Source organism: Chiloscyllium punctatum, chromosome 30, assembly GCF_047496795.1.
Source record: "Chiloscyllium punctatum isolate Juve2018m chromosome 30, sChiPun1.3, whole genome shotgun sequence".
In the NCBI taxonomy this organism is placed as follows: Eukaryota; Metazoa; Chordata; class Chondrichthyes; order Orectolobiformes; family Hemiscylliidae; genus Chiloscyllium; species Chiloscyllium punctatum.
Genome location: NC_092768.1, coordinates 23,251,366 through 23,265,153, shown reverse-complemented (window position 1 = coordinate 23,265,153; position 13,788 = coordinate 23,251,366). Strand labels below are relative to the sequence as shown.

Below are 13,788 nucleotides of genomic sequence, written 5' to 3'. Positions count from 1 at the left end.
TGGAGTTTAGAGGAACAAGAGGTTCTTATTGAAATGTATAAGATGGTGAAGGTGTTGACAGAGTAGACATTGAGAGGCTGTTTCCCATCGTGGGGGAATCTGGAACCAGGGACAGAGTTTCAAAGTAAGGGCCCTGCCAATTAACATGGAGATGGGGAGGGATTTTATGTCTCAGGATCATTAATCTTTAGAATTCTCTCCCCCTCGAGAGCAGTGGAGCCCAGTTCATTGAATGTATTGGAAGTTGAGTTAAACAGGTTTTTGAGTAATGAGGGAGTTGAAGGTTGTGGGAGTCAGGCAGGAAAATGGAGTTAAGGTCACAATCCGATCTGCCGCCATCTTTATGAATGACAGGGCAAGCTCTCGGGGTCACTCCTGCCCCTGTTTCTGATGTACAATGTTCACATGGGAATTTCACATGGACATGTTTTAAGTTGTCAGCTTTTGAGTTTCTTTCCTTGTGTTAAATAATCACTTTCACCCTCACAAATTCCCTTCCATCTGGAAACCGATTTAAATGCCTTTTGAATGTTGTAATTGTACCAGCCTCCACCACTTCATCTGGGCAGCTCATTCCAGACACAGGTGGCAGGGTACGTGAAAATGTTGACCCTTGAATCCCTTTTAAATCTTTAACACCCTCACCTTAAAGTAATGCCCTCTAGTTTTGGACTCCCCTACCCAAGAGAAAGCCTTGTTTGTTTACCATATCCATGTTCCTCGTGATTTTATAAAACTGAAAAAGGTCACCCCTCATCCTCCGATGCTCCAGGGAAAATAGTCCCAGCTGATTCAGTCTCTCCTTATAGTTCAAACGCCCCAAAGCAGGCAACGTTCTTGTCAACCAATTATGAACCCTTTTAAGTCCCACAATGCCTTTCCTATAGCAGGGAGTCCATTAAATGCAGTAATCCAAAAGTGACCGAATCAATGTCCTGTACAGCTACAACATGACATCCTAACTCCTTTACTCAAGGCACTGAGCAGTAAAGGCAAGCATACCAGATGCCTTCTTCACTCCTCTGTCTACCAGCAATTCCACTTTCAAGGAACTATGAACCTGTACTCCAAGGTCTTTATTCAACAACACTGCCCAGGACCTCACCATTAAGTGGATAAGTCTTGCCCTGGTTTGCTTTTCCAAAATGTAGCATCTCATATTTATCTGAATTAAACTCCATCTGCCACCCTTCAGCCCACTAGCCCATTTGCCACCCTTCAGCCCACTAGCCCATTTGCCACCCTTCAGCCCACTAGCCCATTTGCCACCCTTCAGCCCACTAGCCCATTTGATCAAGATCCCTGTGTACACTGAGGTAACCTCCTTCACTGGCCACTACACCTCCAATTGTAGTGTTATGTGTAACCTGACTAACCATCCCTCCTACACTCACACCCAGTTTGTCCGGAAGCCCACCACACCCCTGAGCCCCCTCGAGTGTACGTGAGGGTCCCGGGGCCGAGTGCCTTGTCCGTCAGACCCCGGACAGCTCGGATCAGGAACCGGAGGTGGACCACTCCCTCACTGTCAACTGTGCCGGTGTTATCTAGCCCACTCCCTGCCAACCAGCACGTCCCCGACTCTGGTCAGCCCTGTATCCCGAGCTCTCTCCTCCTCCATGATCGAGGAGGAACCTGTTCCTGAGCAGGCGCTCCCTGACAAGAGCCCCCACTCCCCGGAGGGGGAGAGCTCCTGGGTGGGGGGAGCTGACCGTGTCCCAGACTAGGCCGGGACCACTCCATGAACAGGAACTGTGTGTCGTAATGGAGGCCGTGCACCTGACGGAAGCAATATGTCATCAGGGTGCCCCACCCTGGAGGAGGCTCGATGGAAAGGTATCGCTGCAGGGTCTGAAGGTGGAAAGTCACTCCCTGGGTGTGAAGGTACACCAGCCCCTGACCACCCTCCTCAAGTGGGAGACTCCAAACCCAGTGTTGCCCCTTGTCCCAGAAAAACTCAAGGAGCTGTTTCTGAATGGTGGTGTTGCCCCTTGTCCCAGAAAAACTCAAGGAGCTGTTTCTGAATGGTGATGACAAAGCCAGGGGGAGGACCCAAAGTGACCAGCCGGTCCCATAACATGGCGGCCACCAGCTAGTTTCTGAGCAGCACTCGCACCCTGTAGGACATCACTCGGAGCAGTCCTGTCCAGCGAGCTGGGGGAGTGGTCACCTTGGTCTCCAACTCGTGCCAATTCCCAGCATGAAGGTGGATTCCCATGTAGAGGAGGGGAGGGGGGACTCCACGTGAATCACCGGAGCTCCTCCGGCAGGGGGTTCCATCCCCACTGTCCAGACCAGAATTCCCAAACACTAGGCTCCAGTTGATCCTTGTGGAGGGTGCTGCAGAGTAGACCTCCTGGCACTCTCACATCCTCCACAGGTCAGCTGGGTCTGTGACCATGAGGAACACAGTGTCGGTGTAAGCCGGAAAAATCCCCTCCAGCCCCGGCCCACGCAGAGCCAAACCCGAAAGGCGCTCACACAAGAGGCACAGGAATGGCTCCACACAGAGAGAATAAAGCTGGGGGAACAGGGGCCAGCCCTGACACACTCCTCTCCCACAGCGTAGGGGCACCGTCAGGAACCAGTTAACCTTCACTGGGCACTCCGCAGCGGCGTACAGAACTCAGATCCCGGCGACAAAATGTGTCCCAAACCCGAAAGCTGACAGAGTCCCGAGGTGCCAAGGGGAGTCGAATGTGCCCTGGTGAAGATTTTGTAGTTTGTGCTGAGGAGGGAGACGGGGCACCAATTCTTTAACAAATGGAGATCCCCTTCTTAGGCAACAGAGTGATGACAGCCCTGCACCAAGAAAGGGACATCTCTCTGGTGGCGTTACCTTCCTCCAGGAACCCCACAGTCAGCCAGTCAGCCCCAGGGACTTGCCCCTGAAAAGACGGTCGACGGTCAGGTCCAAGCTCAGAGGGGCATCGAGCACCCCAGGCCTCACAAAGGGGAAGGCAATGGAATCGGGATAGAGAGTTCACCATCGTCTACCAGGTCAAAGGTCTTACCTAAGTCCTTCAACTTCCCCACCAATGCTTAGCTCTTCTGGGTATCACCACAGTCACACACAAGCCCCCCACCCCCCCTCCACCACCACCCCCCTCCACCACCACCCCCCTCCACCACCACCCCACCACCCCAATTTTATACCGAAATGGCTAGTTCTTCCTGTATTCCACATGACGTAACCTTGTTAACCAGTCCACTGTGCACCACCTTGTCAGACACCTCACTGACGTCCAACATGGATAACATGCACTGCTCTGCCTTCATCAATCATTTCAGTCAGTTCTTCAAAACATTCAACCTGAGCAATCTGGTGAGGGGGGGTGGGACCCAGACAGAGAATGAGAAGAAGGATCCATCTGAGGCTGTAAAAAGGAGCAAACAGTCAAGGCAGTCAGGGGCAAAGCAAAGGTGGGTATGGTCATAATCGATACAGGACTGGGCACCACTTCCAAACAATCTGTGAGGCCTGGAACCTGTCAATGCAGCCTGAGACCTTGTGGCTGAATTGTCCCAGCTGCTGATCGGGCCTTGAGAGCTGAGGAAGTGGGGGCCCATCCTCTTCTGGTGTCTGAGAAGGGGACAGCTCTGTGGGATCTCGATGTGTTTGGCTTCTTCCAGGGAGCCACTGGGGATCTGTGCGGGATCTCTCAGTCACCCACCCACAAATGGATCAGTGCCATCTGAACAAGATCTCAGCTGTTCCTCTCGTTTCCCCATGTCAAGGTCAGTCCTTTAGCCCAGGCAGTAGGATTCAGGAACATTGCCGACTTCCCCCAGGTACAGGGCACCATCAGCTGTAGTCATGTCCCATTGAGAGGGCGATATGACAATGCAGCGGAGTTCATCAATAGGAAGTGCTTCCAATCCATTAATATGCAGATTGTCTGGAATCACCAGTCCCACTTCCTGAAGGTGTGTCCCCAGTACCCTGGGAGCTGCCATGGTTTCTACACCCTGGAGCACTCTCATGTCCCTGCTGTGTCTGAGGGCCCAGGTGCCCTACAAGCTGGTTCCTAGGAGACAAGGCCTACCCACTGTGGCCCTGGCTGATGACACCATTGCTCAACCCCCTGACTGAGTAAGAACAATCTATTGCTGTAGTTTTTTCTCTGGGTTCTGTTTTAGCTCTGAGAAGACCTTGGGACAGATAGCTGTGTACAGCAGTGTTTCTGAGAAGTGGGTAATGGACTTAGTGAGTCACATTATATTGGAGTGAAAAGTTAGTTTCAGTCCCAGACCCGCAGTGTTGGGATGAAACCCAAGGAGAGGTTATTTAAGCCGAGTATTTTGAGGATGTGTGGTAGCTCCAGGACAAAGTTATCACAGTTCCATCCATGACCTGAATGACACTAAGTTTCCTGTGAGGGGAGGAAGTGGTCCAGATTGTTAATCCAGACGCCCAGGTAATGTTCTGGGGACACATAAGGACTAGGAGGAGGAGTAGGCCATCTGGCCCTTTGACCCTGCTCCACCATCCAATAAACATCCTCTCTACTTCTATCTTATCTATTCCCTTCATAATTTTATATGTTTCTATAAGATCTCTCCTCACATTTCTAAATTGCAATGAATATAATCCCCAGTCTACTCAGTCTCTCCCTATAAGCCAACTCCCTCAAATCCGGGAAAAACCTGGTAAACCTCCTCTGCAACCTCACTAGTGTCAGTACATCCTTTCTCAAGTAAGGAGACCAAAACTACACACATTACTCCAGGTGTGGCCTCACCTATACAGCTATGACTTAAGCTTCCTGCTTTTAAACACAATCCCTTCAGCATGAAGAACAAAATTCCATTTGCCTTCTTAATGACCTTTTACATCTGCAGACCAACCTTCTGTGGTTCATGCACAAGGACACCCAGATCCCTCTGTACAGCAACATAATGCAATTTTTCATTGTGATTCCTACCAAAATGAATGACTTCACATGTATTAACATTGTACTCCATCTGACAGACCCTTGACTTAAACTATGTCCCTCTGCAAAGTTTCACAATCTTCTGCACACTTTGTTCTACTGCTCATCTTGGGGCCATCCACAAACTTTGACACACTACACAGGGTCCCTAACTCCAAATCATCTATGTAAATTGTGACTAATTGCAGTCTCAACACGAACCCCTGAGGCACACCGCTAGCCACTGATCGCCAGCCAGAAAAGCACTCATTTATCCCCACTCTTTGCTTCCTGTTAGTTAACCAATCCTCTATACATACCAGTACATTGTCAGTGCCTTGCATCTTTATCTTATGCAGCAGCCTTTTGTGCTGCCCCTTGTCAAATGCCTTTTGCAAATCTAGATACACCACATCTACTGGGTTACCGTTGCCCGTCATGCTCGTAAAGTCTTCATAGAATTCCAGTAGATTGGTTAAGCGTGGCCTGCCCTTCATGAATCCATATTGCCTCTGCCCAAGGGGACAATTTTCATCTAAATGCCTTGCCAGCTCTTCCATAATAACAGACTCGAGCATTTTCCCCACTACAGAAGTTAAGCTAACCAGTCTAGAATTCCCCATCTTTTATCTACCTCCCTTTTTAAACAGTGACATCACATTTGCTGCTTTCCAATCTGCTGGACCTGCCCCAGTGAAGTTTGGAAAATTACCACAAGTTCATTTGCTCTTTCTCCCACCATCTCTTTTAGTGCTCTGGGAGACATTCCATCAGGGCCAGGAGATTTGCCTATCCTAAGCTCCATGAACTTTCCCAACACTACCTCTTCTGTGATAATGATAGTCTCCAGGTCCTCACCGACCTTCGTCTCTTTGTCAATTACTGGCATGTTATTTGTGTCCTCCACTGTGAATCTCTCCTTTTCACACAAATCCAATCCAATCAATATCAGGAGCAATTTCAAAAGTTGCTAACAATGTTAATCTCATGTCAAAAAATAGTCCATTGATTATGAAGTGCTCAGGAATTCCCAGGAAATAACATGGAGCTATGTAACAGCAAGGTCTTTCCCAGTCTCTTATCAACACATTTTATTTCCCTCTTTCACTCCCCTCTTTCTGCTCTCACACTGAAGCTACAGCCATTTTCACTGATCTATGGATCAGCACCGTTAGATCCCTCTGAGCTTGACAGGGTCCTGTCATTCATTCACTACCCCCTTATCTTGTTACTTCTTCCAAAGTGCATCACCTCACACTTTTCAGGATTAAGTTCCATCTGCTGTTGATCTGCCCATTTGACCAACACATCATGATCAAACAGCCCCATCTCTGACATGATGCTGGGGGGAACATTCCTGCTGAAGAAGGTTTTTGGGCCGAGGACACAGCCGTGAGGAGCTGCAGTTGTGAAGGCCAGCGGTGGAGATGATCAACTTCCACATAATCACAACTATCTTCCAATGTGTTCAGTACAATTCCCACCAGTGGAGAATTCCACCTGATTCCCATTGACTCCTATTTCAGTGGGGCTTCTTGGTGTCACACTTGGTCACATGCTGCCTTGATGTCAATGACATTCAAGGCCATATTAATCCAGGTTTCTGGATAATTGAGTGCTTAAACATACTCTCTTTGATATTTGTATACATAACAATTTAAATTGTAAATTATAATCAGCACAAAGGGACTGATCTGACCTTTATTCGGTTTAATGGCCTCCACTATTTCTGTCCACACTGGAAACGGTAAAAAGATGTTGGATTTTTCAGTCGACAGGACACTACCAATCTCATCGCTAATCCTGTAAATATTAAACAGTTTATCATAAATTCACCAGAAAGACTTTCCTGAATAATTTCATCAATTTTCAATCAGTTGCAGGAAACTGCATGTCCTACCTCCTCTTCCGAGATACTTCCTCCTGAAATAAACCAAACACAATCTGAGTTGACAGAGACACACTGTCTATATCCAGAAAGCAGCAATTACACTCACATTGTTACACCTTATTAAGAGCTGTCATTTAAAAATAAAATCATTCATGGGATATGTTTCGATTAGATTTTTAGATTAGATTAGATTACTTACAGTGTGGAAGCAGGCCATTTGGCCCAACAAGTCCACACCCAGACCCATTCCCATTCCCATTCCCATTCCCATTCCCATTCCCATTCCCATTTCCATTCCCTTCCCCTACATTTACCCCTTCACCTAACACTACGGGCAATTTAGCATGGCCAATTCACCGAACCTGCACATTTTTGGATTGTGGGAGAAAACCAGAGCACCCTGAGGAAACCCACATAGACACGGGGAAAATGTGCAAACTCCACACAGAGAGCCGCCTGAGGCAGGAATTGAACCTGGGTCTCTGGTGCTGTGAGGCAGCAGTGTCACCAGCTCAACCAACATTCCTTACCCATCTCCAAGAGTGATCGAAATTGCTGGGTCTGGAAGCATATGGAGACCAGACCAGATAAGGAGAGTAGATTGTCTTCCCTGATGGATGTTAGTGAATCAAATAGTTTTACAACAATCGACAATGTTTACATGGTCACCATTAGGTGATCCTTTCTATAAAATGTCAGGTATTTTTTGTTGAAGTAAAGTTTCACCATCTGTGAAAACTAGTCCAGCAGCATTACCACTACACCCACCATCTCCCCGTTCTCATTGTTGCAAACATAAAATAGAAAGAGGATATTACAATAAGAATACTGAAGACTGGGAGAAAATACTTTAAAAAGCAACAAGTGCAAAAGTTAATTGGTGATATTAAACGACTCAATAAAACAGAAGATCTGATTCAGATGTTGAAAAGATGACAGTGGATTTGCGAGATTCAGTGAAGATGCTGCCACTTGGAGGGAATCTGAAAATATGGCTCTGTAAAAGTTATCATGGAACAAATAAATCCAAAGGGAAGTTCAGAACCAAATTCTTTGTCAAGAAAGTGATGAGAACATGGAATCCACTGTCACACAGTGTGATTGAGACAAATGTATTGAACAGGAAAGTGGAGAAGCCCATGAGGGAGAAAGGAGCAGATAGAGGTAGTGACAGGGGGAATGAAGGAGGATGGGTGTCTGCATCATGTTGGGACTGTTCACAGTCACACTTTCACTGAAATATAATCCCTCACCTTCAGAAATATCACTCCGTCTGTTTGTTCCAACTGTTTTTCCAACTTTGAGAGATTCTGCTGAATAGACTTTAAACTCTTTTGAATTTCTTGAAGATGTTCCTCCATTGGTTTGAGAATGTTTTCCTCTTGTTTCCTGAGATCTTGGAGTAAACTCTGCTCTTTCTCAGTCAGCATCTGGTGCATTTGAGCAAATTCGGATGTGATGTGGGTCTGAAGATTTCTGGATTCCTCCTGTGAAATGAAACACCAACACAATATTTTTCCATGAAAAGACACAAATGGCCGAACCTAATGTTGAAGCTGAACTCAGGGAGATTTTACCTGAATTTGGGAAATCTGCTGTTTCTGCTCCCGCTCCATTTCTAGAGCCGCTGATTTCTTCCGTGTGAGAGAATCCAAGGAAGATTTCACCCGATGCTGGGATTGGGAGAGAAAATCAGAAAATAAAAGTATTAGACCATGAAAACGTGATGAAATAATCAGGGGGTGGAATATGTTTCCTTTTACCTTGTAGATTCCAACAGCTTCTTTAACCGGGATGAAGTTGTGAGATTTGTGTTCCTGGGAATCTCTGCAAATCACACAGACCAATTTCTTGTCAGTTTCACAAAACAGCTTCAGTTCTTCCTGATGTTCCTCACAGTGATGTTTACTTTCCTTCTCTTGTGGATTCACATTTAATTTTCGAGCTTTCTCGGCCAGATTCGCTAAGGCCCGGTTTCCTCTGAGGTTTCTGTCCGGAAACTCCTGTCGACATTCCGGGCAGGAGTTTATCTCCTGCTTTTCCCAACTCTGGGTGATACAGGAGCGGCAGAAGTTGTGTTCACACTCCAGTGTAACCGGATCGGTGAAGAAATCCAGACAAATGGGACAAATTGCCTCCTCGGTCAAACTCTGTACCTGCTGTCTGAAAGCCATGTTCACCCTCAGTACTTCCTGTTTCCAACTACTTTTACTTTGATGTTATTGCTTTTGTGAACACATTCAGTTCAGTGAATCCTGAGGAAATTTGACAGAAGACACAAGAAATTATTATTGAGCACCAATCTATTTCCCACTCACTGTTCTTTGTCAACGTGAAATGTCGGGTAGAGATCAGGAAAAACACAGTGAGAACTGTGAAGGAGAAGATACGGAAGGTGAAAATCCATAGAGATGAAAGTTCAAGGAATGTTGGCAGAGGGAGGGGCTGGAAGGAGGGGAAGAATTTACATTTTAACCCTGTAAGTGACAGGATTGCCACAATTGTCTTTCACATACTAACACCTCTCAGTGATTTCTTTTATTAATTCACGTGTGGGATGTGGGCATTAATGGCTGGGCCCTTAAGAAGGTGGTGGTGAACTGCCTTTTTGAACCACTGCAGTCCATGTGCTGTGGGTTTACCCACAACACCATCAAGAAGCAAATTTTGTGATTTGGACCAGGCAACAGTGAAGGAACATCGATACAGGATGGTGAGAGGCTCAGAGGGAACCTGCAGGTGATGGTGTTCCCTTGTACCTGCTGCTCTTGTTCTTCAGGATTGAAGTGGTTATGGGTTTGGAAGGTGCTGCCTGAGGACGTTTAGTGAATTTTTGTGGTGCATCTTGTAGATAGTACACACTGCTGCTACTGAGTGTTGTGGTGGAGGGAGCGGATGCTTGTTGATGTGATGCTCTTCAAATGGGCTGCTTTGTCCTGGATGGTGTCAAGCTTGTTGAGTGTTGTTACCATCCAGGCAAGTGGGGACTGTGCCATCACATTCCTGATTTGTGCCTTGTAGATGGTGGACAGGCTTTGGGAAGTTTGTTTTGAGCTTCTGTTATGTTCTTGTAACCATGGGGTTTACACTGGCTGGGAGGACGAGTCCTGGAGATGAGTCTAGGACAAGTCACCAATGTGTGGAGGCAGCAAGGCATTGTGGTCTGAATCCTGGTGGGCATAGACTCAGAGGGAAAGGACTATAATTCGAGTACTTTAAAGATACTTTTTATTAACATTCTGGACTTTTTAAACTCCGTATTCCCATGTTCGAAACAGAAACATGACAAATCCCATCCGGGTAATCACTAGCACATCAGGTTCCTCTCGATCCTCAGTAAAGTGATGGGAGGAACCATTCACAGAGAGAGCAAGCTGCACTCACTCAGCAATACCCTACTCACTGACGTTTAGATTCCACCAAACCAACTTTACCTCCGATCTCATTAGATCATTGGTCTAAAGAGCAGAATTCCAGAAGGTGGGAGTAACTGCCCCCAGTGTCATGGCAGCATCTGACTGAGGCTGGTACGAGGAGATCCAGTCCATGGCAATCAGGAGAGAGATTCTCTTCTGCCTCACAGCTCGCACAAAGAAAATAGTTGTTGAAAGTCATTCCATTTAACTTGAGGACTTCCTCAGAGTAGATAGTATGACACAACCTGTTCAGAGACATCATTACACACCCCTGCAGTTGGAGGGTTTGAACACAGTCCTCCTGGATCAGAGGTGGGACACAACCATTCCACCAGAAGAACCCATCAGTTCCTCAGAGCAATGTCCTACAAACACCTATTTTAACCCCCTTCATCAATGAACATCCCTCAGTCACAGGATGGGAAGGGAAATGTTCACAGATGATTGCACAGAGTTCAGTCCCATTTGCACCTCCTCAGATACTGAAGTAACCTGTGTCAGTATGTGGCAGGAACTGGGCAATGTTCATGTTTGGACTGACAACATAGTAAATCACACTCTCACCACCGAATGGCAGAGACTGACAATTTATAAGAGGAGAATATCTGGCTTTCCCCCACATCATCATTTCAAAATACTCCCCACTGTCCTCGATCCTACCATCACATTGAAAGTTAACCTGAACATCCACAGAAATGCTGCAGCCAGAAAAACAGGCTGGAGGTTCAGAATTTTACAGTGAGAAACTCCCCAAAATCTGTCCACCATTTCCATGGTACAAGTCAGGAGTGTAATGGGAAACTCTCCAATTAATGGGATGAGTGTAGCTCCAATATCCTTCCTTCAAATGTCAGAATATTTAAAGCAGGAACAAGCAAGCTGCCTTCCCAGCATCCAGTCACTGTGATAAACATTCAGTCCTTCCAATACTGCTGGACATGGCCACAGTGTATGTCATTTACAAGATGCACTGCAATTCTTGCTAAGGCCTCTTTAACTCTACCTTCCAAATCTGGAGCCGAGGAGCTTGATTAAATAAAGATTCGGGTGGCAACGAGTAGGTCATTGGTCTGCAGATTGGTGACCAGCTCTTGATGACAAAGGCATTTTGCCTGACAACAACTCTGTGATTGGTTCTCAAGTCACTGAACATCCTGGGAATGCAGGTCAAAAAGAAAAGCACAGTCGGTCAGGCAGCATTCGAGGAGCAGAAGAATCAGCATTTCGATCATAAGCTCTTCATCAGGAAGAGATGGGGCTGTGAACAGGGTAGTGAGACACCATCAGACATCCACCTGCTCAGGAGCTGTCTCTGTTCTCTGCTGTAACAGCCACTTAAATCTGAAATAGAACCAGTTTAGCTTCCTTCAGGAGCTGCTGCAAGCTGTGCCTTTTAACTGAAAAATCAGGGAGTTTTTAATAAATATAAAGTTTAAACAGTGCCTCCTGCAAACCATTGTGAGCTTGCGGAGAAGGAAGACTGAGACACAGCATTCTGATCAGAACAAGAATCATCTCAGCAAATCCTGTGAACAGAATACACTGACTGGTTTCCCAATCTTCCTCTGTCCAGAACACCCATTTTTATCTTTTTGAGAATGAGAGTGTATGTGTATGTATATATGTGTGCGTGTGTGTTGTGTGTGTCTGTCTGTCTGTGTGCGCGTGTATAGGTGTGGGTGTCTCACAGGTCACACAAAGAAAGATGGCTGTGGTTGACAGCAAATCAGTTTAACTCCAGGAGTTCCTTGGGGTTAAAATCCTGGATGTCTCTTTCAGAACCTCAGAATCTCCACGGTATGGAAGCAGACCACTCGGTGCATCAAGTCAACACTGACCCTTGAAGGAGCATCCTACCTAAACCCACCCCATGCCTGTAACCCAGTATCTCCCATGACTAATCCACCTACTTGCAATCCCCAGACACTTGAGCAATTTAGCACGGCCAGTCCACCTAACCTGCACATCTTTGGGCTGTGGGAGGAAACTGGAGCAGCCAGAAGAAACCCACACAGACACAGGGGAGCACACAAACTCCATACAGACAGCCACCCGAGGGTAGAACTAAACCCAGATCCCTGGCGTTGTGAAGCAGTCGGACTACCCACTGAGCCAAGGTTTGTTTCTGGGATTTGGACATTACTGCCTTTTTCAGCACTTATTGCCTATCCCTAATATCCCAGAGTCAGTTTGCAGCCAACCTCATTACTGTGGGTATGGAGTCACATGCAGGCCACAGGGTTATACAGTCATAGAGATGTACAGCATGGAAACAGACCCTTCGGTCCAACCCGTCCATGCCGACCAGATATCCCAACACAATCTAGTCCCACCTGCCAGCACCCGGCCCATATCCCTCTGAACCCTTCCTATTCATATACCCATCCAAATGCCTCTTAAATGTTGCAATTTTACCAGCCTCCACCACTTCCTCTGGCAGCTCATTCCATACTCATACCACTCTCTGTGTGAAAACGTTGCCCCTTAGGTCCCTTTTATATCTTTCCCCTTTCACCCTCTATGCCCTCTAGTTCTGGACTCCTCGAACTGAGAGAAAATATTTTGCCTATTTACCCTATCCATACCCCTCATTATTTTGTAAACGTTTATAAGGTCATCCCTCAGCCTCCAATGCTCCAGGGAAAACAGTCCCAGCCTGTTCAGTCTCTCCCTACAGCTCAGATCCTCCAACCCTGGTAAATCTTTTCTGAACACTTTCAAGTTTCACAACATCTTTTCGATAGGAAGGAGACCAGAAATGCACACAATATTCCAACAGTGGCCGAACCAATGTCCTGTACAGCCGCAACATGACCTCCCAACTCCTGGACTCAATACTCTGACCAATAAAGGAAAGCATACCAAACACCTTCTTCACTATCCTATCTACCTGCGACTCCACTTTCAAGGAGGTATGATCCTGCACTCCAAGGTCTCTTTGGAGACTCCCTAGGACCTTACCATTAAGTGTATAAGTCCTGCTAAGATTTGCTTTCCCAAAATGCAGCACCTCACATTTATCTGAATTAAACTCAACCTGCCACTTCTCAGCCCATTGGCGCATTTGGTCAAGATCCTGTTGTAATTTGCTGTCCACTACACCTCCAATTTTGGTGTCATCTGCAAACTTACTAACTGTACCTCGTATGCTCGCTTCCAAATCATTTATGTAAATGACAAAAAGTAGAGGACACAGCACCGATCCTTGTGGCACTCCACTGGTCACAGGCCTCCAGTCTGAAAAATAACCCTCCACCACCACCACCCTCCGTCTTCTACCTTTGAGCCAGTTCTGCACCAAATGGCTAGTTCTCCCGGTATTGGAGAGTCAGAGAGATCCACAGCACAGAAAACACTTCTGTTGTCCACAGTGTCTATGCTGGTCAAAAACAGCTACCTGACTATCCTAATCCCATTTCCAGAACTTGTCTCATGGCCTTAGAAACATAGAGTTAGCATCACAAGTGCAAAATACTTCTTAAATATTATGAGGGTTTGTGTCTCTCCCATGTTACAGGCTGTGAGTTCAAATCCCAACCGTCCTCTGGGTAAACACCTTTATCCTCAC

The 13,788-nt window shown here is 46.6% G+C and overlaps 1 protein-coding gene across 1 annotated transcript in view; it reads right to left on the bottom strand.

Annotated features, from left to right (window-relative positions):
* LOC140455279 (nuclear factor 7, brain-like) overlaps positions 1-9,185 on the bottom strand; it is a 17,950-nt gene extending 8,765 nt beyond the window's left edge. The window contains exons 1-5 of the mRNA XM_072550023.1: positions 8,568-9,185; positions 8,382-8,477; positions 8,058-8,291; positions 6,814-6,836; positions 6,613-6,716 (exon numbers count right to left, since the gene is read on the bottom strand). Coding sequence (XP_072406124.1) covers positions 6,613-6,716; positions 6,814-6,836; positions 8,058-8,291; positions 8,382-8,477; positions 8,568-8,978 — 868 coding nt within the window. The 5' untranslated portion in view covers positions 8,979-9,185. The remainder of the gene's footprint in view (positions 1-6,612; positions 6,717-6,813; positions 6,837-8,057; positions 8,292-8,381; positions 8,478-8,567) is intronic.
* Between the last annotated feature and the right edge of the window lie 4,603 nt (positions 9,186-13,788).